Raw genomic sequence first — 25817 nt, forward strand, 5'->3', positions numbered from 1 at the left:
AAGATTTTTTTAAACAAAGGGATTAACGACATCATTCCTATTTGTAATACGAATGACACGATTTTGTTGTTGCTTCCACACACTTATATCGAATATCAAACTTTAAAAAATCGAAATGAATTCTTCTTTGGTTTTGACAGACTGTTTTGTTTAACGAGTTATCTCTCCTTTTGTTCCAGCTGCAGACGCCAGTCCCTGACCTTTTCCTTGTTAGAATCAACGGTATGAAAAATGTAAAATTTATAACCTGGCAACATTCAACAATTGCATAAATTTGGCACAGTAACAATTGGAATACGCTTTGAGAATATTTGTTCCCGAGTGACATGTTAAACGCTTCAAAAACAATCATTTTGGCGTAACAACTTAATTATGAATCAATGCACCTTACTCATTTGATGTAAGTTTAGAAAATTGAGATAAAAGAGTGCTAAGATACAGCTCCTTTGTAGCTTTACAATACAATCAGGAAACAATTTTTCCTCTAAAACAAAGGTTCTGATACAATAAACTTTTGGCAACATGGTCTTGTCTACACTTTCAACGGGCCATTTTGGTGAACGAATTCAAAAATAATCTGACTTTACAAGAGACAATATTTGCGGATATATTTCTTGTTGAGTTATAGGATCTTACGGTTCAAAACATTCTGTCGGGATTATATTCACAACCTTCTATGTCACAAATGAATCTTCATTAAATTTGAAACATTCTTCTCGGGCACTATGGTACAATTGAAAAGTTGTCATGATGGTTTGAATGTACTATGTTTTTGGTCAATCAATTGCACATCTATGGAATGTCTAGTATATATAAGTGTCAATTACTACGATATATAAAAACCTGGTTGATAAAAATTGTCTAGCGGTGGAAGCGATACGTCCTTTACGACGTACCATGTTTACCAATCCGTTCCTGATTGAATTGAGGTTCCAAAATTAAGGATGGTAGTATCCTACGCTTTATAACAAATTGTAACAATTTTTTGTTACTAGACGCAAAATAACAACTATTCAGTAAATCATTCTAAAAAAATCAGGATGATCCAACAATAATAGCTCCAGCAGATTTTATTATTGAAATTATATAAGCTGCATGACCTTTACCTGCTGAAATCTTTTCCATGGCAGTTTTCATTATCTGTCCACATATGTGTGCATCAATCTTGGACAGCTTTAAATCGCTTTTCTTGCCTAGCTCAGTGTAAAAGGTCGACATGAAAATATCTGACCGTTCGGTCCCGGGAGTGTCTGGAAACGAAACGAATACATTTACGTGAAGACGAAAAAGTAAATAAAAACACTATTACATTTGAATTGGATCGATTGATTACCAGAACACTCCATGCCTAGTTCCACACAATCAGGAGCATCTTCGTGAGTCTCTTCTGTTGTTTGCATTGCAGAGTGGTATACATTTTGCAAGCAGTCCACTGAAGTAAACATTTGAGTAATATATCAATTGATAGCGGTCGCTAACATACGTTATTCATTGTAGATAGTCACGGAACGGATTTGTTAAATAGTCACTTCTAATTTTATGAACGTTCGGTGAGTGTGTAATATTCGGAAAGCTCTTAGAGAATTTTAATTATAGAAAAACAATTCCATATGTTACTGTTAAAACTTGTCCGATCAAGGTATCGCATAATTTATTATAAAATGTACATTCTAGCAAAATTGACTAAGGAAATCATGACTTAGTATTTAAAAAGAGAAATAACATTACGTGTGTCTTCGAAGCAAAATGATAACTCCTCATCATTCATAACCATTTCTAGTTCTAAGTCGTCATTTCCAAAGCAGCATCTTAAGGCATTCTGAAGAGGAAGTGCAATTTCGCTTAGACTTCCATTCCTCAAATTCTTCAAAATATCCATATACGATTCAAAGTTTTCAAAACTAATGTAGATACATACACATCCAAAGCCGGCCTTTGTCAGTTCAACTAAAAAAACAAAACAAAACAACAACTATGATTAAGTTATTTTACATTTCCATCCCATACTATAATTGGTATTATTCCGATATGTTCTGAGTACCTTTCTCATCTCGTAGACGCTTGATAAATGATTCCGCAACATCCTGTAGTCTGGTATAATCGTTGTCCGACAAATGGAGTTTTTTTTCCTTTGCCAATTCTTCTTCAAAAATAGCTACTAACTCACGAGACATTTTTTCCTCTTCATGTGGCGTACAGTTTCGAAAATACAATTTAAAATGAGTCTCTTCTGAAGAAAAAATCTCAAACCAATATTTGCAACCCAAAATCAGTCATAATCCTTATTATACAGATAGAATGCAATGGCTATGATTTTGTTCTTCTTGTTACTAATATACTGAACAAGAGACTTCCTTTTACGTTCTTTCTACACAATGTACATATTGATGTTTTTTTACGTCGGGATCATGAATATGTTTCAATGACTCGTTAACATAAGGACAAATAAAACATCGCTTTTACAAGCCGGTGGGGCCATTGTTGAACTAACTGAATTGTCAAGGAACAATCGATATTCAGTTTTCTTAAATGGTTGTGTTTCCACAATATAACGTTATGGAACGATTTTACAAAACTTCAGCACAATAAAGATGAATATAGTGTATCTCCTAAAAGATTCAGAGAAATACGACAAATATCGGATTCACGGGAAGGACATTATAACAACTATGTAACGTTCACGGAGCAGTTTGCATTAAAATGACGTTACGATGCTCACATTTGGCAAACCTTTTGCCACTTTTACGTTGCATGATGTTTTATATAACATTTATTATAAACTTATATAATTCCTGACTAATGATAATGTTGGTAAGGTGCTTAAATGATAATATTGATGCAGTACATGCACTTATTAAACAATCATTTTTTAAGCTTAAGAATTTTAAATGAGAACAAAACAATGGACACGAATGTGTTGAATGTCAGAGAGCATCATTCTCGATTGGGGTGTTATGAGCGACAAGATTCATTATTGCATCGTTATCATGACTATTAAATCGAGTAGCATAAACATAAAAATTGACAATGAATTTAAATATTATGTTATGTGTGTATTGCATAAACTATATATAATTATATATATATATCGTACCTGGTGGTTTGATTTGTGATTTCACCTCTCCTGAAAGTTTATTGAATAAACTTTCTAGTTTATCAAACCGATCGTCGCTATGTGCATTTATGTTCTCTGGATAGGATAGTTATATTTACGGTGACATTGGTAAATGCTAAAAAGACGAATAAAAAGCACAAAATTGGGAAATAATTGTATTTCCATTTAAACAATAGACACTATCGAGACTATCCCAGAACATTACTATTTGACATGATCAAACCCTCAATGAGCTACATCAGACAACACAAATATCAAAATGTCACCAATGGTTAACCCCGAGATATCAGCCTGGGTAAGGTCAATGAAAACTACAAAAAACAAACTCACTGGAGGTTCAACCTAACATATACACTAATATTTATTCATACCGGAAAATACTTAAAAAACGGTGAAAATGTTCAATGTATACCTTTTAGGCTTTCAGCCATGGTCGTATCCTTCAAATAAAGCTTATGAGAACGTTCATATGCTTTGACTACCTGTTCGCTGACAAGGCGTTCCGCTTCTTCTACTTGCTTGTTTACGTTTACCTTCAGTGTTTCATCATTAATGTAGTTTAACGCATTAAATATAAATGTTTTAAACACGCCTGAAAATTGAGTGTAGTCATCATCGTCAACAATTGCCTTTGGTGAGTGATGAATTGCATTTCTTGTTAAACGTATGTCATTAACATCTTTTTTTAGTGTTGAAGGCAAACTGCAGCAACTGGTAAAGATACAACAAAACAATGTAAGATCCCAATCCTCCAGGTCTGTATTCGTACTTCCTTGAGGAAAAAGCACACTTATAGAGCGCTTCCCAACATCACTTTTTAATATTGTGCCTTTATGTTTAGACAAAAGTTGATCAATCGTCATCAAATGGTCATTCGTGTATTTTGTTAGAACATCCCCCAATCTTTCTATGGCAACATCCTGTATCTGGATCAATTGAGCGTAATTTTGACGTCCTTTCTCTTTACTACATGCCATTTTTAAAAGCAATACTGCAAACATAAAACGTTTATATGGTTAATTATATTTATACTGTAGATAATATGTACATAAAGTGGAATAAATATTTCAATTCATACATGTAAAGTAAATGAATCAATCGTATACATCGGTCTGTTTTTGCTGCGTTTAGTAATTCTGTTTTTTTAGGATTACGTTTAGTAAGTACAAGAAAGTATTATTTCTGCCGCGATTAATTGATTTTTTTCTTCTTTATCTGAATTTCATTCCCTCAAAAAGCTTACGTACAGCGCAAAGCTTTTATTTACCAATGATGTTATTGTAAAACACTGTTATACTCTAAATATCAAAGAAGATATTTGATATATATATTTCTTAGCAATTTTGGTGTGTTTTCTGAATACCATGTGATAGAAGAGATGCCAGAAATTAAAATGAAATGAATCCACCGAGTTACCATTTTCATATGGAAGCTGAAATTGAGCAATGTAAACAAAACAAACACTAAAGAAGTGTCTTACTCTTTTGTTTAGAAAGTGTTATTTGTTTGCCAAATTATCACTTCTTAATGCATTGATCATCCGGTTGATCAAAATATGCCATTTTCTAATATCAAAACGTTCGCCTATTTTCTTAGAGTCGTATGCATTCCTTCGAGATCTAAAATGTCCAACTTTGGTGCCAATTTGACTGCGAGAAGTTAATTTGGGCCAACATGCTCTAAAATTAAAGGCGGTTTGATAGTGTTTTAATTTGTATTCAGTCTAATACCTGCACTCAGAGAGAAAATAGCATCATAAATATCTCAGAGATTAAATTTATTTTGCAGGAACTAGAACTTACTGACTTCCGGCCTGATGCAACTTGGATTTTGTTCAACAATTAACGGTGTAAAACTTCAAAGTGAGTGAATTGTTTAAAAAGAAACGCCACATTTTTGTATCGTTTAATTCAATTTGGTGTGAATATTTTTAGGGAAATATATGGTTGACACATGCATGCAACGCTAGAAATAGCAAAGTTTCAAGTCAAGTTTGATCATGGCACACGTTGGTTTAAAAGATAGGTCACTAGTTCAAATATTTTACAACTCTTATCAACACTCTGGAGGTCGCATGTCTGAGTAATATTTGGTTTTAAAATTAATTAAAATTTTGTCTCTTTTGTAACAAGTCAGAGGAGGATGCGGTCTGACGAATCAAAATTTTGGTCACTACTGAAATTTTCCAAAATGCAACACATTCCATTATCATTGAAACTCGTGTCCGCATTGTTCTATCCCCATTATCCACCAAATGTCGGGATCATGAATATGTTTCAATGACTCGTTAACATAAGGACAAATAAAACATCGCTTTTACAAGCCGGTGGGGCCATTGTTGAACTAACTGAATTGTCAAGGAACAATCGATATTCAGTTTTCTTAAATGGTTGTGTTTCCACAATATAACGTTATGGAACGATTTTACAAAACTTCAGCACAATAAAGATGAATATAGTGTATCTCCTAAAAGATTCAGAGAAATACGACAAATATCGGATTCACGGGAAGGACATTATAACAACTATGTAACGTTCACGGAGCAGTTTGCATTAAAATGACGTTACGATGCTCACATTTGGCAAACCTTTTGCCACTTTTACGTTGCATGATGTTTTATATAACATTTATTATAAACTTATATAATTCCTGACTAATGATAATGTTGGTAAGGTGCTTAAATGATAACATTTATTCAGTACATGCACTTATTAAACAATCATTTTTTAAGCTTAAGAATTTTATTTGAGAACAAAACAATGGACACGAATGTGTTGAATGTCAGAGAGCATCATTCTCGATTGGGGTGTTATGAGCGACAAGATTCATTATTGCATCGTTATCATGACTATTAAATCGAGTAGCATAAACATAAAAATTGACAATGAATTTAAATATTATGTTATGTGTGTATTGCATAAACTATATATAATTATATATATATATCGTACCTGGTGGTTTGATTTGTGATTTCACCTCTCCTGAAAGTTTATTGAATAAACTTTCTAGTTTATCAAACCGATCGTCGCTATGTGCATTTATGTTCTCTGGATAGGATAGTTATATTTACGGTGACATTGGTAAATGCTAAAAAGACGAATAAAAAGCACAAAATTGGGAAATAATTGTATTTCCATTTAAACAATAGACACTATCGAGACTATCCCAGAACATTACTATTTGACATGATCAAACCCTCAATGAGCTACATCAGACAACACAAATATCAAAATGTCACCAATGGTTAACCCCGAGATATCAGCCTGGGTAAGGTCAATGAAAACTACAAAAAACAAACTCACTGGAGGTTCAACCTAACATATACACTAATATTTATTCATACCGGAAAATACTTAAAAAACGGTGAAAATGTTCAATGTATACCTTTTAGGCTTTCAGCCATGGTCGTATCCTTCAAATAAAGCTTATGAGAACGTTCATATGCTTTGACTACCTGTTCGCTGACAAGGCGTTCCGCTTCTTCTACTTGCTTGTTTACGTTTACCTTCAGTGTTTCATCATTAATGTAGTTTAACGCATTAAATATAAATGTTTTAAACACGCCTGAAAATTGAGTGTAGTCATCATCGTCAACAATTGCCTTTGGTGAGTGATGAATTGCATTTCTTGTTATACGTATGCCATTAACATCATTTTCTAGCGTTGAAGGCAAGATGCAGCAATTGGTCAAGATACAACAATATAATGTAATATCCCAATTCTCTAGGTCTGTTTTCGTACTTCCTTGAGGAAAAAGCACACTTAAGGAGCGCTTCCCAACATCACTTTCTAATATTGTGCCTTTATGTTTAGACAAAAGTTGATCAATCGTCATCAATTGGTCATTCGTGTATTTTTTTAGAACATCCCCCAATCTTTCTATGGCAACATCCTGTATCTGGATCAATTGAGCGTAATTTTGACGTCCTTTCTCTTTACTACATGCCATTTTTAAAAGCAATACTGCAAACATAAAACGTTTATATGGTTAATTATATTCATACTGTATATAATATGTAAATATAGTGGAATAAATATTGTAAATTATACACGTATCTGGGTTTAAAGTAAATGAATCAATCGTATACATTGGTCTGTTTTTGCTGCGTTAAGTAATTTCGTTTTTTAGGATTACGTTTAGTAATTACAAGAAACTATTCTTTCTGCCGCAATTGATTGATTTTTCCTTCTTTATCTGAATTTCAATCCCTCAAAAAGCTTACGTACAGCGCAAAGCTTTTATTTACCAATGATGTTATTGTAAAACACTGTTAAGCTCTAAATATCAAAGAAGATATTTTATACATATATTTCTTAGCAATTTTGGTGTGTTTTCTGAATACCATGTGATAGCAGAGATGACTTAAATGAAATTGAAATGAATCGACCGAGTTACTATTTTCAGCTGAAATTGAGCAATGTAAACAAAACAAACACTACAGAAGTGTCTTACTCTTTTGTTTAGAAAGTGTCATTTGTTAGCCAAATTATCACTTCCAAATGCATTGATCATGTCCGGTTGATCAAAATATGCCATTTTCTAATTTCAAAACGTTCGCCTATTTTCTTAGAGTCGTATGCATTCCTACGATATCTAAAAATGTCCAACTTTGGTGCCAATTTGACTGCGAGAAGTTAATTTGGGCCAACATGCTCTAAAATTAAAGGCGGTTTGATAGTGTTTTAATTTGTATTCAGTCTAATACCTGCACTCAGAGAGAAAATAGCATCATAAATATCTCAGAGATTAAATTTATTTTGCAGGAACTAGAACTTACTGACTTCCGGCCTGATGCAACTTGGATTTTGTTCAACAATTAACGGTGTAAAACTTCAAAGTGAGTGAATTGTTTAAAAAGAAACGCCACATTTTTGTATCGTTTAATTCAATTTGGTGTGAATATTTTTAGGGAAATATATGGTTGACACATGCATGCAACGCTAGAAATAGCAAAGTTTCAAGTCAAGTTTGATCATGGCACACGTTGGTTTAAAAGATAGGTCACTAGTTCAAATATTTTACAACTCTTATCAACACTCTGGAGGTCGCATGTCTGAGTAATATTTGGTTTTAAAATTAATTAAAATTTTGTCTCTTTTGTAACAAGTCAGAGGAGGATGCGGTCTGACGAATCAAAATTTTGGTCACTACTGAAATTTTCCAAAATGCAACACATTCCATTATCATTGAAACTCGTGTCCGCATTGTTCTATCCGCATTATCCACCAAATAATTCTGAGGTTTGATCAGATGATGCTACTATATAGGTCAATTGCGAATATGGGTCCTAAGCAGTACAAAAAGAAGTAAGATAATCCTAGAAGTGACTTTTTGACGCACTTTAATATTTGGATGCTACATCAATTCCAATGTAGACAGGTGGAATACAAACACAAGGACTTATAAAAAAGGGCTTTAAGGGAAGGCAAAATTTTACACGGGTAGTGCTATATCCTGTATATGTCACGGATTGATAAGGTCATATCATGTGTACGTGTTTTCGAATTATAATGCCGACGAAAACCTTGTTCTCCTTTATTTGCCTTTTTAAGCTCTTTTTAGATTAAAAAAAAAACCGTCTTATTGTCGTCGGCTCCGTCTTTTTGCACAAAAAAACTGTTCAATAACATCCAAGCGTGTTACTTATATATGTTTATTTTTTTCCAGAAAAATTCAATTACAATTACAAACATGTAGGTTATATGACTGTAAATTGTGTCTAACAGGGCAAAATGTAACAAATCGAGGACCTTATTTTATCTTCTGTAAATACAACAGAACATAATCTAACACACTAAGCTATATTCTAAAATGATGCAATACCTACACCTTTACCTTCACAGCTGAAATCAATGTTTATTACTTTTTATAAAACTGAAACCCCTTTCTAACATAAAATGGCTAATGACTTTCATTCCACAAGTACCTGTTTGACGATAAAACATTTGTGTTTCAAAATGATCAACAATGGAAACTGTAAGGACAGGTATGAGTCTCGATTAATACCACAATCATTTTAAATGGCAACGCGACTTAGGCCCACTGAACTCTGAATGAGGCACACACATATATTACACATCAAGTAATAGATATGTTCGAATGATAATTTAATTCAGTCAATTGCACAACACTGAAATTCTATCATAAACTACGTCAGTTCGAAGAAACGATTTTTTTGACACCCAGGAAATATATTTGTTTTATTTCTGAAAATAAAAAGCAGCAGCATAAACATTTGCCTCATTCGTACCAACCCCCAAAACACAAACTTTGCCACCGAATATGCCTTTTTCGAAAAAAAAAACGTTTTTCGTGGGAGAGTTAGATTGAAGAGCCTTCGACTAATGCAAGCACATATGTTTTTATGAGTTAACTACCTACTACGTGTCGTTCATATACATAAGACTTTTAATTTTGCTTTTACTAACATTGGACATGAACTAGAACACTGCTTACAAATACTAAATAATAATATGTTGGGTACGTTTTCACATGAGCCTGTTATATTGAAATTCATAACCAAATGTTGTTTTTCAATCGTTCCGCATTTTACAGTCGAGATATAGTATATCTGGTTAGATTGTAAATTAAGCGTCATTCTTTTAAAACCGTACTGTAAGAATTACGCGGGTTTTGCCATAATGCGGTTTTGCTTAGATAACACGAAATTCTAAAATTTTGTCTTGATTCTGACCTTTAAAAGCAAAGATAAATAATAAAACATAAAACAATACAGGAGTGGGAAATGCCAATCTGAATCGATCGTATGACGTTTCTTGTTTCATTGTATTACTAATATTACGTATTTTCTGATATTACATTTTTATCATATAAAATGACAATGTTTTAGCTCGATTATTCGAAGAATAAGGAGGCTTTACATCTATTTTAAAGCAGGTTTTCATTTTCACTTATAACTGAAATACCATTCAATTCGCTTTATACTTTATACAGTTGTTCAGGGCCATCACACAGTGAGGTTGCATAACTCCATAATATCATTTATACAAAGAATGGCCCATTGTTAACTTAAGAACTTGGGTTAAAGTTTTAAGGCAGGTTAAAGTTTTAAGTCAGGTTAAAGTTTTAGGGTGAATTGGCATTTTATTAATCACTTCTTTATCCTTCATTCAATTGACTTAATACTTCGCATAATTATTGAAGACCATCTTACAATTAGGATGCACACTGCCAAATTTACCCTTAATAAGACGTATGGCTATTGATTTTTTGACAGGCAATCTTTTTTTTACAAAGGGAAACTGATCATTAGAATAACTTGCGTAGTTGTTAAGGCGGACCGGTTGGAGAGCAGCTTCAATATCTATGGTATCGAATAATTTCAGATAGCTTTTACATGTATTTACCAAATTGGGATTAAAGAAAGACTTTATGGATCCCTTGCACGAAATTGCGTTTAAGGTCCCTAGGATCAAAATCATAGTTATTGTTACTATAAATAGAAAAATGGTTGGTACTGAAAAACTTTAGTTTTGGGTGACATATTGTGACCAGACTTGGCATATAAAAAGAGTTTATGGACACCTTTCATGGGATTAAGTTTTTGCCGTTAGGGTCAATGTCACTGTTTCATAAAATAATTAACCGTTTTGTACTGAATAACTTTAGTTAGGGTTGACATATTGCGACCAAACATGATATGTAGGAAGAATTTATAGAGAACTTCCATTGTTTTGGGGTCCCTAGGGTTAAGGTCACTGTAACTAGAAATAGGAAAAATCTCACAACAAAGGCTGAAGTTCTGTCAATCATTAAAAACTTGGTTATGTCACATCGCGGCGTTTTATGTTTACCTTTTAATTTGACTTAAACCTTAAATATTCATATTCCTTCAGATTAAGGAGTGATAGGTTAAAACAACGTTTGTAAGGGGGGTGCATATATTAATCATGAAAACGGTAATCGTCAATTTAACTCTTATTTGCAAAAATACAATATAAAATGCATTTACAATTCTTCAACTAAATTTAAAAAAATAAAAATAATAACGTGAAAATTCGCGTGTCATAATGACATTATTAGCTATTTGGCCGACTTTTGTAATCGGGTATTTGCTTAAATTGTGTTGCAAGTAATATTCTTCCTGTTTCGTGAAAATGTCACATAATTTGTTATGATATTGGGTTTATTATGAATTTATTAACTAGCGTATGTATCTATTAAGATATCGTTTACATTAACCAGTATCAAAAAATGAGAGATAGACGACTAAAGAATATTTGAATGCTCATATTGTTAATAATTTGCTCAAAACATTTAGGTCAGTGTACTAAATGACCGTCAAGTGATCACTTGAGTGTATGATTAGCGACTTTCTAGTGATCACTTAGATACTTAGATTAGATAAGATGATGAGTGACCCTCCAATAATCACTTTAGTTGGGTAGGATTAAATACTTTTAATTAATCACTTGAGTGGGATAAGGAAAGTGAACAACAGAGGAGTTGGGTGGGAGACTCTCAATTGATCATTTTAGTGAGGTAATATGGAATACCCTTAAATTGATCACTTTAGTGGGATCAGGTAAGAGACCCTAAATGAATTTCTTCAGTTGAGTAAGATAAGAGACTGCTCAATTTATCACTTTAGTAGGTGATGGTAAGAGACCCTCAATAAATCATTTCAGAGACCCCGAGGTGATCACTATAGTGGGGTAAGATGAGGAACTCGCAATAGGTCACTTGAATGTTGTAAGGTGAGTGACCCTCAATCGATCACTTGATTGGGGTAAAATGAGTGTAAATTAATTGATCACGTCTGGTGGGCAAGATGAACCACCATAATTGACCACTTGAGTTGTGTTAGGTGAGTGACTCTATGTTGATCACTTAAGAGGTGTAAGGTCAGTGACTATTATTTGATCGTCTCAGATTGCTAAGATAAGGTGCTCTCAGGTGATAACATCAGTGGTTGAAGATGAGTAGATCTTAATTGGTCAATTTAGGGGGTAGGACGATTAGCACTCAATTGATCGCTTCATTAAGGTTGGATGAGTGACTCTCAGGTGATCAATCCAGTGTGTCAAGATGGTTGACCCTCAAGTGATCACGTCCTAGGGTTACAAGGAGTGACCTTCAATTGATTACTTTAGTAGGGTAAGTTGTGTGGATCTAACATGGCCCCTTTAGTTGGGTAAGAGGAGTGAACCTAAGGTGATAACCTTAGTCTGTCAGTATATTTGACCCTCAAGTGACTTCAGTGGGGTAAGAGGAGTGACAATCAGATGATTACTTCTGTGGTCGAACAAGAGTGACGTGGGGTAGGATAACTGACCCTCAAGTGATCTCTTCAGCGGGTTATAATGTTTGACCCTCAAGTTATTACTTCAGTGGGGTAAGAGGATTGAACCTCAGGTGATCGTTTCAGTGCGTCAAGATGTTTGAACCTCAAGAAGAGTGACACTTAGATTATTACTTCAGTGGGTGAGCATGAGTGACGTGGGGAAGAATAATCGACCCTCAAGAGATAACTTCAGTGCCTTAAGACGTTTGACCCCCAGGTAATCACGTAGTGGGGTAAGAGAAGTGACCCTCAGGTGATCACTTCAGTGTGTTAAGCTGTTTGACCCTCAAGTGACTTCAGTCGGGTAAGAGGAATGATCCTCAGGTGATTACTTAAGTTGATGAACGAGAGTGAAGTGGGGTTGGATATGTGACCCTCAATCGATCACTTCAGTGTGTTTTAATCGTGTGACCAATCAAATTGGGTAAGGGCAGTAACCCTCAAGTGATCACTTAAGTGGGGTAGGATGAATGGCCATCAGGTGATCTCTTTATTGAAGGTGTTTAGTGGGTTAAAAGAAGTGACTCTCAGTGATTTTTTAATTGATTAAAATGATTGACCCTTAATTTATCGTTTGATTCTGGTAGCATAAGTGACCCTGAACTGATCAATCGAGTTGGGTAAGATAAGTGACCGTCAGGTAATCAATTTAGTGGGGTCGGCTCGGTGACACTCTCTGTTTTCAAAACCTCGTTTACTTTGAAGGGGTCAAGAATTTGATGTCTTAAATGATCTTGGCTTTTTTAAACAAAATACATCAGGTAAATTTGAATCAAATTCAACATCTAAGGCCTGTTAATTGGAAAACATGTTTCATCAGGAGGAAAAGAAGGACAATCACGTGTGGTTCAATCCAATCTGAATGCACCTTTTAATGTGCAAACTTGTAATTATCTTCTCATTAAGAATATGTGAGGCATTACATAGTGTCTTTTTAAATCGGTACATTTTTGGCAACTGCTCTTGTTTTCATTTTGATATGTAGCAATATTGCGAATCGTCAACAATTATGACAAGGAGTGTTCATGTTACCAAGGTTCGTAACATTTGTTGGTGTACGTTTCTGACTTTGGTTTAATGCCAACGATTTTCAGAAATGGATTAATCTAAGTTATGTACATCCTTTATAGATGTTATAGACTACTTTAGATATCCAGTCCAATATCTGCACAAAACGAATACAATTACATTAATATTTCAGAGATTAAACCTTTTTTTCTCAACTAGACCTTGGATGTCATCCGGCCTGATGCAACATGTATGCCTTGTAAAATTAACGGTGCCTATCTTCAAAGTGAGTGAATGTTGTTAGGAGACACGCGACCTATCTTTTCTGTTTAAATCAATAGGGTTTGAACTAAATCTAAAAGAAGTATATAGTTGTTCTATACATGAGACGCAAGAAATAGATTATTCCCGATCTGAAGTGTTGCCAGTTTTCATCGGAATGTATTGCAAACTTCATTAGTAGTGTATAACCTTCAGCAAAAAAGTATTTGACTATTACTGCATTGATTTATCACAGTATAGAATCAAATTAATTCAGAACTTAATGCGTGTAATTGAATATATAGTTGTCGGTGTTAAGATTCATTATCTCTTCGATGTATTATCACATAAATATTTATTGTAGAATTCCTTTTTATCGCTGTTTACAATAATGGCATAGTCCCAATCCGATTAACAATAGGTATCAAACATCGCATTATCTTTTGGTTGAATAGTGTCCAATCTCTGAATGAACTAGTCACCTGCATGAGTTAATTATTTATTCAAAGACAATCCGGTGTCCGCGTACTGAAATGTTTTATGTGTTACTTTAATATTTCAAATTTGATATCGTCGTGGTTTGCGTGTCTGACTGATACTTGTTTTATTTTGCAGGTTGGATTCCGATTATTAACATCTGTTATCATTTGAAAACTCGCGGTATTGCAGAAACTAAACATAAATAATCATCGACAATTTTGACCTTCATTCACAAGCATAAACGTAAGAAATGTTATGCATTTTTAAAAAAAGGAAACTAAAATAATAATATCTTCAGATTGACATAAGGCTTTGCTTTCTAGTCGATGTTTTATTATGAAATTGATGTTTTATTACAATTCCAAGTTGTACAATTATTAACATATATTTGTTAATGGTATAAAGCTGTTTCTTTGTAATTTATGTTTGTTATGTCAAATCTTTAACATGCTTTTCTGAGTCTGAGTCTAGATCTGGACTTGAGACTGTTCGTTAATCTGGCCTCTGGATTGTTATAATAAAGGATTGTACATTGTATTAAAAATCTTCAACATTAAAGCAACAATTGGCCAACAGTCATATGTTTGTGTTTTACAAGTTAACATACTTTTGAACTAAGTTCTATTGTAATTCGGTACCTCTCGTTATCAGGCAAGAGGTTAATGATAAGCGAACCAGGTTCCTAATGCAAGCAGCTTGTTACTTTATTCGTGAACATAAACAAATATACTGACTTACGCCGAGAGTCTGGCTTTAATAATGCTGTTGTATTTTGTCTATTTATGTATTGTAATCGTGTTGACAATGTTTGTAAAGATAGTTCAATACCGTAGTTTTAACTTATTTATTTTACAACATTTGTGAAGTCATTACAACTGATATAAATCACTCTCGTTGGCACCATGCAACGCGAGAGAGTGCTTGTGGGGAAAACCGAAGTACCCGGAAGAGACCCACTTGTCCGGCTTGGTGGCCACAACCAAAACTCATATGCGACCAGGCCAGGTATCGAACTCGGTTGCCTAGATGAGAAGCGAGTGCGCTAACCACTGATTTAACCGGACACCCAAGTCAACACCTTGATTATTACGCACAGTTGGATAGTCATACCAACCCTCTTATCGTACGATCGCTTTTAGAAGCGATCTTTTATGAATAGTTGTAATATATATTTCTATTTCAAAACTAATAGCTCTATTGATCAGCATAGACAAAAATATTTGATTATGTGTGTCAAAATGTAATTCATTTTGTGACACTCACTACATATTTAATTGCATTTCATGATATTACGATATTTGCTGTACGCTCGTTAATAAAATGAGTCCAGTGTCCCTTTAAACCTGTCAGGTAAGTTTACAATAAAAAGGGAGTAAGTATAAATACAGTGTTATCGTAATATTAAGTTTTATTAAAGCTTAAATTGTTTACACTCCTACCACTGAGTTATCCCGATACGAAATGATTTTACTACAAGCTTTGTGATGTGAACACTCTTACCTCTGAGATATTCTTATACGAAAGGTCTTCGATCATCGCAACATGTGTGAGGTGACCACTCGTACCTCTGAGATATTATGACACGAAATGATTTTAATCCAAGTTTTGTGATTTGAACAATCTTACCTGAGCTATTCTTATACGAAAGGTCTTCCACATAAGCTTTGTGATGTGAACACTCTTTCCTCTGAGATATCCTTACACAAAAGGTCTTCACCACAAGCTTTGTGTTGTGAACACTCTTACCTCTGATATATCCTTATACGAAAGGCCTTCTCCACAAACGTTGTGATGTAAACAATTGTACCTCTGAGATATCCTTTTACGAAAGATCTTTACCACAAGCTGTGTGATGTGAACACACTAACCTCCGAGATATTGTTATACGAAAAGTATTCGGCACAAGCTTTGTGATGTGAACACTCTTAATTCTGAGATATCATAATACGAAAATTCTTCACCACAAGCATTGTGATGTGAACACTCTAACCTCTGAGATATCCTTATAAGAAAGGTCTCCACCACGATCTTTTTGATGCGCACTCTCTTTCCAGAGATATACTAAAGCGTACTGTAGTCAACACAAGCTTTGTGATCGCCCATCGATATTATTCTTTTATTAATAATTTTCTTCCTGTTCTGTAAATTGATAAACCACAAACAATGGGCGACCTATTGAATAATATTTTAATATTAAATAACCCTTTATTAAAATCAGCTTATACCGTATTTGACAAACACATTAGTTTATCTTGGTTTAAAATATATAATTGAGCTAAAATAAGTAACTTATCAACAAAATTACATATCCAATATCATCTTTAGACCATGCAATAATTCTTGCAACATCTTGTAAAAGCTCAAGTGAGCCCTCTGTTATGTTGACCTTTCAAAGGTTTTGACAAAAACATTGATTAATAACGATAATTGTCGCATACATTATCTGTGGACTAGTTATGTTGCGTGATAAGAATTAAATATTATGTTTATGCGTTTCATTGATGTATAAACTATCGGGAAAAATATGCCTTGCACAAATACCGACAGTTTAAATAATTTGTGAAGTTGTTAACCCTGATTAGAAAGCATTGATCTATCCATACCCATCTTTGTATCATTCTCTGGTGTATAGTGCTGACAATGGCGTAATGCCAAAGTTGTTCAGATATGGATTGAACTCATGTAAAGTATATAGAATTTTTTTGGGAGGGTTGTCCTTCCCTACGTCCAGATAGTGCAAATTTGCGATTTCCTGCATTCTTAGCTTCACTACTCTGCTATATAGTCCAACTTTAAAATTGATGTTGGTCATATTCTTTAGTATTCATTGGATGTGTTTTAACAATTTCACATTGTAGTGAGTAGTAATGTTTATATTGACACTGGTGACGTACCCAGTAAAATGTTTAAAACGCGGGGATCACGTGGATCATGCTATCGTACACAAATAACAATAATTAAATGCTATCAAGTAATACACCGAACAATCAGTCACTTAGAAAGGAGACTATTATGTAGGAAACAATACATCTTTATTCTATTATATTACGACAATATCGCGATATTATATATCGCAAAGTTAAAACTGTTTATCGTTTTGTTCTTAATGGCTGAACAGTATGCATCATTCTGCCATTAATGCGTCTGGTATATTTACTTGTTGGCAATAGTACACACAAAAACAATTCATGTTTGTCCTTAAACAAAGCAAATGAAACTAAAAGGACAAGTCCAATAGACCCTAAACGAATTAAATACACATGCATTTTTCAAAAGTTCATCCAATTAAGTATCACGAGTATACGCTTGTTCATGTTGTGAAAATGTCCATCAAGAGAAGCGTACTATTCATTATGGAGAAACATCTTATCCTACTCATAGAACAAGAAAGAGTTTGAAAAAGCTATTGTAAGAGTATGCCAATAAACTTCATCTTTGTATGTTGAATACTGTTCATGAACTGAATTAGACATTTTATTAAGGAGCATTTAGCGAATGATGATCGATTCGAATAACTAACAAAAAGGGTATAATCTAGATTATCAAGGTGATGATGATGATGATGATGATGATGATGATGATGATGATGATGATGATGATGATGATGACGACGACGACGACGACGACGACGACGACGACGACGACGACGACGATCATGATGGTGATGATGATTGATGATGGTGATGATGATAATGATGATGATGATGATGATGATGATGATGATGATGATGATGATGATGATGATGATGATGATGATGATGATGATGATGATGATGATGATGATGATGATGATGATGATGATGATGATGATGATAAGTAAGTGATTTATCGGTGTTCGCTTATATTTAAGGGTCAATGACAATCGAGGATTAACCCTACTTAATGCAGCTCCATATCATGTAGAGCAAAATTGACGGTGACTATAAAACCTTTTTTTTCGTACATAGTACTTTGTCGATATACATGATTTGGTAAAGTCGTCTTTTTTCATAGATCGCTCAGCCCTGTACCTCAACATTGATATAAAAGTGAAAAAAAGAGTTTCAATTGTAACCCCACCCAACCACCAATTGTAGAAGGTCTTGAATGTATGTTATACTTCTACAGATCAATGGGAAAGAAATACAAATATATAGTTCTAGTCCTTCCCTCTTAACAAACGCACTGTTTGCCGATTCAAAGGTGAAAATGCAAGTATGTCCAGAACCAATCCCTGTATATCTTTCATAAATGTATAACACCGAGTCTTCAAGTTTAAAGGCTACGTCAGGAAATTTTGACAGGGATGACTTATCAAATCTATAAGGCTATCTTTCAGATAAGAGAATACTTCTCTTACCAAGAATGCCAAACAGATCAGAGAATCGCGTTATCGCGCATCGAGCCTTTTTATTCTTTTCTTATTATATAAGGTGGTACATATATGAGGAACATATTTACCTTTGTTACAATTTGTGATTAACAAATGTATATAGCTAGTGTTACACGGAGTTTATTTCTTTTATATGTTTTATTTCGAGTTATTAGTTCGAACGACTTATGTTTTATGTACTATATTTATGAACAATTGTATGTATTGAAGTTAATGTATACATTAAACCATTTTCTTCTATACAAACGTCTCTGAAGTATGCCTTATATTTGTTTTAATCTTCATTTACAGTTATAGATGCATACCTTCAGCAAAGAATCAAAGCACTGAAAGTGCGGAGGGACGGTACTGCTGAATGCTGGCAGCATCAATGTAACAATTGATAGTGTAAATATATGTAATAGGGATTTGAACCATACACAAATACAAGTCTGTTTTGTAGCATCAATTGATGTTTTATGGCATTATTTAAAATCTGGAACGATAATTTGACACAAAGGCTAAAACAACAACTTAAATATAATAAAATGTGCATACCTTTATGAATTTATTGGAAAAATGATTTTCCAAAACAATTCAAAACATAACAGTCAAACACATAGACCACTGTGATAGACCAATGCCTCAATAACCACAGACCAGTTCAATTTGTAAAACAACATTAAAAATTCGCACAAAGAATAATTTACAGTGTATATATATCAGAGTGATAAATAACGTAATTTATGCTACGTCGGAAGCAACAATTTGTTTAAGATGAAGACTTAAATCAATGATAATTTTTCTTTCACTACATCATTGTAAATAAAACAATGAACAGTCTATGCCGCTCAAGGAGCCCCTCCTTCGTTCCATTACTAAAGGCAGATAAGGCGATACATTTCATCAAACAATGACAAACCGGTTTCCAATATAATGTTTTGACAGTGCTCTAGCCTCTGTCAAAAGGCCATAATGTGAAAAGGTTTGTTGAAGCATTTTAAGAATCTAAAATCTCAATTGAACTCTGGTGGTTGTTTATTGTTCTATATGGGATTGAAAATGAGTCAATTCACAACTGCTAGAAAAGAGCCAATTTTTAACAAACAATCATATCAATTTAATATATTAATTGCAGTTGAATGGAAGGCTTACTTGAATGTATGTCAACAATGAAGTAATTATTAAAGAATTAATGACTGTTGAAAGGTGAGGTGTGCTCAAGTTATTGACATAAAATTATTCATTGCTGGCAGTACACAATGAGTACCATTTGGATATCAGCCCTTGTCTGTTTAACTTCTGTGAATTGATAAAACAGAAAATCATGATTTCTAGTAGTTTTTACTTGAATATTCAGATGTTTAAGAAAAGGTAAGGCTTGGGATCATGGTGGTTGCAATACGAAAGCTATATCACAAGATTGATTTTTTGAGGTTTAAGACCTCTGATAACCCAGTTTCAATCTCTACCTAAAGATCATCAAGAATAACTTTCTGATCAAGTTCCATGAACATATGGTCATAAATGTGGCCTCTAGAGTGTTAACTTGTTTTTCCAATTATTTGACCTGGTGACCTAGTTTTTTGACTGCACATGACCCAGATTCGAACTTGGCCTATAGCTAATCAATATAAACATTCTGACTTTACTGAACATACAGTCATATCGTGACTAATAAGCTTTTTCTATGATTTGACCTCATGACCTAGTTTTTGAACACACATGACCCGGATTCAAACTTGACTTAGAGATTATTAATATAAACATTCTGACTAACTTTAAAGTGTTAACAAGCTTTTCCTTAAATTTGACCTGGTGAACTAGTTTTTGACCGCACATGACTAAGATTCAAACTTGATCAAAAGCTAATCAATATATACTATCTGACCAACTTTCATGAAGATACAGTTATAAATGTGACCTCTAGAGTGTTAACCAACTTTTCCTTCAATTTGACCTGGTGACCTAGTTTTTTACTGCACATGACCCAGATTCGAACTTGACCTGTAAATTATTATTATTAACATTCTGACCAAGTTTCCTGAAGATACAATTATACATGTAACCTGTATGGTGTTAACAAGCTTTTCATTTAATTTGACCTGGTGACTTATTTTTAACCTTAGATGAACCAATATCGAACTCGTCCAAGATTTTATTGAGGGTAATAATCTGACCAAGTTTCATTAAGATTGTGCCCAAATTGTGACCTCTAGAGTGTTAACTATCAAATTGTTGACGACGGACGACGGACACAAGGCGATCACAATAGCTCACTTTGAGCACTTCGTGTACTGACTATCGGGTTCATAAATATTAATACCTGTTCTGACAGCAACCACATTAAACATACATGTATCATTACATATGAGGCAAAGAATGGGTCGGTGGCTTGCAAAGAAATTTAGATACAGATTTTCCTAAATGAAAAGATGCAGCTGACAATTATCACATACTACATGAAGAACTAGAACGTATACCCATCATAATTATCTATTGAGTAGCATTTGTATTAGACAAAAGAAACATGAAATGAGATCAAAACTTAATCATTAGTGGTTTAGTTATGTGCAAACAATTAAATACACATGATACACTTAAAAGAAACTTGCAGCGATTTGTACAAACAAATTTAAAAACACATAGTAATAGTGAATATTTCCAGTTTTAAGAAATAATGTAATTGAAGTGAAATTTCATGTATTTTCAGGTTAAGAGGTTCTCTTTGTTGGTGAAAATCCTATTTATTTCATACTGTAAACAAATGAAATGATTTTTCTAAAGCAATTTCATTACTGAAGTGTCTTTGTAGTATGTTTTCTAAAACTTAACAAAAAATAATGTTGTGAGAAGCTGTTATACAAATTGATTGTTCATTTAAAGATATTTCTAGGCATAACAAATGTTCATGAAGGATATGCAGAGAATTGAAAGTTCAGAATGTCAACAGGCTTATTTTGATAATGTTAAGATCTAAACTGTTCACTACTAAATGTCCAAGCACACATTGCTGTCAGTTGATCAAAATGTTGGAAGGGTAAGGAAGCAAAATCAGTTCCATGGAAACAGTCAACTCCAGTCTGCAGTAGGTTGACGACCTTGATGCTCTATTGGGTCTCTTTAGCTCAGATTTTCTGCAAATGTTCACACATACTATTATTATAGTTTAATCTTGAACATTCTGTGTACATAGTAGTTAGTTTAAATGTATTTTGATTTGTTAATTTAGTACTGCGCCATTTTAATGATATTTCATGTAAACAAATATATTTATTTTAGTTGAATGAAAATTAAAGGTATGCCCTGGCAGTGGTGGACTGATGGCTATAGCAGATACAATATAGTAGCTCCATCAATGCAGAAAATGTGTTTAGAATGATTTTGAGCTGGTTAAGCAATATTTTTAATTACCTGTATATTGGTTGTTGGTGTAAAAGGTGATGTGAATGAGTTGTGGGTGTTGGCAACGACATAATTTATGCACGACATCAATACGTCTCATGCCCTCCCATTTCTCTGTCTACAGCATGAAGCATAATGGTCACATCCACATTGTATACCTTGTCATTATGTGCTGAGCTTCAACCTGCATAGATAAAAGGAAATAAAAAATAACCTGCGTAATTTACATTTACTGTTCAGAAACGCAGTATATGCAAAACTAAAAGAAGTTGGTCATATGTACTTTATGGTGTTTGAAAGGGACATTGAAGTTACACATTTCCTTGGATCGGTTTAAGCTTCAAAACAAGGCGACATGGGTTCGATTCTAAGCCTGTGAGTTTTGTTGGTGGTCACATATCCAGACAAGAGTGCTACATGTATATTGAAGGTAAAATGCCTTTTAAGAAATGTATGAAAGATTCCATACCTGGAGATTATGCCGGAGACACACACCCATGTTTTCTGTGGTGACTGGCGAGCCACCTGGAGGAGACAGTGGCAGCCCCTGATCAAGGGCTTGCCCGATGAGCCTTTGCATTTCACGCACATTCAAACAACTGTTACCAGGACTTTTATGTTTTGAGAATGTGAACTGTCTTGTCTTCAGTATTCCAAATTAAGTCTGTTGATGGTAGAGAGCAACTTTTGATTTGCTGAAATTGGTGTCACAATAAACCTTGGCAAGATGTAATCATTGCTATAACTAAATACCATCTGGGCTGCTGCAGTTTACCGCAATATTTTGACTTTTAAATAACTGAGGTATGGCCCACTTGCTTTTTTCAAAGGCTTCTTTGATGGAGGTCATCTGCAAATAAGAATTTTACATTTTAATGATATGGTTTATTAAGGAATTTATTACAATTTAAACGCACAATATTTTTTTTAAGAAAAATGAAGGAACTAAGGTTCATTTGCAGTACAACAACACTGAGCTACTGGCCTACAGAAGCATTTACAGCCTTAACCAGTTCTTAAGGTTTCAAGGTGGCAATTTAAAAGAAGTTTATTAAAAATGATAGTGAAATGGTTAAATAAAAAAATTAACTGTATATTTATTTATGTGGAGACTAGCGCTTTATCTAATCACTGGTACAAAATGATATAAATCTATTTGCACACAACCCATTTTGATCTGGTTATTATAACAGTTGGTTGTTCACCAGCCCGAGAGAAAATCTTTTAGGTTTTTTGCTTTCAGGGTAGTGCTAGTTTCGACCACTGTGTATCTTAATGTGTTATTTAAGTTCAGGCAAGCTTTTCTCCAAAATGAGTATCAAAGAAGTTGCCAAAGGGATAGTTCATACAGTTACGGTCTTACAGCTGCTTTCAAAATTTGTGTTTAATGGTTGGATCAGGCTTAATAACAATTAAGAAAAGAAAATTTCTATGCCTACAGCCTACTCAAGGCTTCCACATGTAATACGTCGAATTTATGCAAATAAGACGATGTGTTTTATATTAGTATATGTACAAGTTAGTTCAATTAATAGTATGTTGACGGATTTTTTTACGATTTCTGATATGGCAAATCGTTTACATACAAATTGTATTGTACGAAAAGTGGGTAGTTATTCCGATCGGAATTCATGGTTAAAGCATATTGCATCACAAAATATCATAAAAACAAGGAACATTACCAGATAACGTTATTTTATATTAGTTCTGTACACAAAAAAATAAATATCCAACGAATAATTATGAGTTTGAAGGGTTTTCTTCATTTCATTCTCTCAAAACATAACGATAAATACATGAAGGGCACCTGCAAGGCTTCAGGGCACAATTTTAAAACAATCGGAACATTTTGGCCATGGCCGAGTTTTGACGATTGTATTTACGAGGTCTCTCTCGAAGCTTGTCGGAGGTGGCCGAGTTATTACAATTGGATCGAGTTGTTCCACTTGGCATAATTGTTGTCTGTTTCAGTCAACTTTCATTGTATTGGAAAGGTAAACAATGTGTTTACTGCATTAAATACTTGTTTTTTGCAAAATAACTTTTCTCTTACATGGTTAAATATAAATACAAACATTTATGATCAATTTAGCCATAAAATACTCCACTTAATACAAATTTAATACTTTTCAAACACACCCGGTTTTTGCATAAACCCATTTAGACGGATTGGATGAATCCTGTATAATGCACCAGTCAATTGTAACCACGCCCCCCCCCGCACAGGTCCGGGGATATACCGGGGATAGCCGGAGAAAAGGGCCGTGTTTTTACTCTCCAGGTTGCCCCGCAGAGCCGGGTGACCGCGGTGGTTTTGTCTTAGCGCCAAATTTAACGAAGATTGTGTAGTGTTTGTGGGTTAGAACCAGCCGCTTGGTTAGCTCAGTTGGTTAGAGCGCCGTGCTAGTGTTCCGGCGGTCGTGGGTTCGAGCCCCACACCGGGCGCACTTTTCCTCCCAGGTTAACTTCACTGGTGGCAACGATAAACGGCAGGAGTGCCTCCGTCGGCATAAAAAGGTTAATGGGGGAGGAGGAGTGTAGTGTATATGGGTTAGAACCAACCGCCCGGTTAGCTCAGTTGGTTAGATCGCCGTGCTAGTGTTCCGGTGGTCGTGGGTTCGAGCCCAACACCGGGCGCACTTTTCCTCCCAGGTTTACTTCATTTGGGCCTTATATAGAGTCTCTGGGGTGCAGGGGCATTTGGCCGGGGTATTACCATCAGTTCATCCAAGCAGGACGGGGATTTTACCCGGGATTGGCTGGACCGAAAGTCAAAGTCCCCGCTATTCCCCGGACCTGGGGGGGGGGCGTGGTTACAATTGACTGGTGCATAATACGTCTACTGGGCTATTATTTTAGACTAATGTACAAGTTAGCATATCTTACAAAGAAACCTGCAACAATAGCATATTAAAAATATCACAAACACCGATGAAAACATTTGATAAAGAAAGACAGCTTAAACACAATTTCAATCAAGATCTACTTCAGACTGTAAACAAAATAGCATTTATTCAATAATACATAGCACATTCAGAATGATTCTTGACCTGCTTTCTTCACACGGCAAATTGCCTACTTCCTTTGTTATTGCAGTTAACGTATCTAAATCATGTTATACCGTCTTTAATGGTAATATAAACCGGTCGGCTTAATATGTTTTACCAAACTAATGGGTTTATAATAAGCCACCTCATATAATGATACTTACTTTATACTAAAATACGATTTCATCAGTCTGCTTTCTCAGACCGTTCACGAACATCATAACAACATGGCGGTACGAATACGATTATTACTGAACGAAAATCAAACGACGAACTTAAAGTAATTTTGTACAAAAGTAACTTTCCATAAACTAAAGCTGAAAGATAGATTGAAGAATAATAATCATTTTTTCAATTTTATACAATATGTATTCTTGACCGTGATAGAATAATAAATAACAAACCTTTTTCGTTCTGAAATTTCCGGGTTAATTATTAAAGGTCATAAAGATCATGATCGAGGTGAGAAAAGAAGTACCATGTGCGTATTCATTCATCTTTTTTGAACATTGAATGAATATGTTACTCCCGAGTTGGAACAAAATTGAAACAGCAGTTGTTTGACCAGTTTTCTATTCTGAATAAGAATTCGTCTTTAACTTTCATTACCGATACAATGCGTGTCAGAATATCAGATATCTCGCTTCGCGTATAGAAAATATTTTTGAGTGATGTGACGGTGTATAATGCTGGGTATAGTTTACGCTTGCTGTTGTATTCAGCTTTGAATGCGGGAACCAATTGATGCACTTCTGTCGAAAAGTAGCATGGTACCTATGAACGGTACTTGCAGTACCGTCCAAAAACATGTGCTCCACATAAAATGTTCAACGGATTGTAATATT

At 34.4% G+C, this 25817-nt stretch overlaps 2 protein-coding genes across 2 annotated transcripts; both read right to left on the reverse strand.

Annotated features, from left to right (window-relative positions):
* Nucleotides 1-110: 110 nt before the first annotated feature.
* Nucleotides 111-1822, reverse strand: LOC128246710 (uncharacterized). Its single transcript, XM_052965065.1, has 4 exons — nucleotides 1729-1822; nucleotides 1334-1432; nucleotides 1107-1250; nucleotides 111-206 (listed from the first exon to the last, which is right to left on the reverse strand). Exons 1-4 carry the CDS (start codon nucleotides 1772-1774, stop codon nucleotides 151-153), a joined length of 345 nt encoding a protein of 114 aa, XP_052821025.1. The 5' UTR covers nucleotides 1775-1822; the 3' UTR covers nucleotides 111-150.
* A 196-nt stretch (nucleotides 1823-2018) lies between these two features.
* LOC128245768 (uncharacterized) lies at nucleotides 2019-16180 on the reverse strand. The gene is made up of 5 exons (XM_052963997.1): nucleotides 15916-16180; nucleotides 6500-7078; nucleotides 6067-6162; nucleotides 3528-4106; nucleotides 2019-2230 (listed from the first exon to the last, which is right to left on the reverse strand). Exons 2-5 carry the CDS (start codon nucleotides 7062-7064, stop codon nucleotides 2019-2021), a joined length of 1452 nt encoding a protein of 483 aa, XP_052819957.1. The 5' UTR covers nucleotides 7065-7078; nucleotides 15916-16180.
* Between the last annotated feature and the right edge of the window lie 9637 nt (nucleotides 16181-25817).

The sequence above is a fragment of the Mya arenaria genome, chromosome 9, assembly GCF_026914265.1.
Source record: "Mya arenaria isolate MELC-2E11 chromosome 9, ASM2691426v1".
Classification (NCBI taxonomy): domain Eukaryota; kingdom Metazoa; phylum Mollusca; class Bivalvia; order Myida; family Myidae; genus Mya; species Mya arenaria.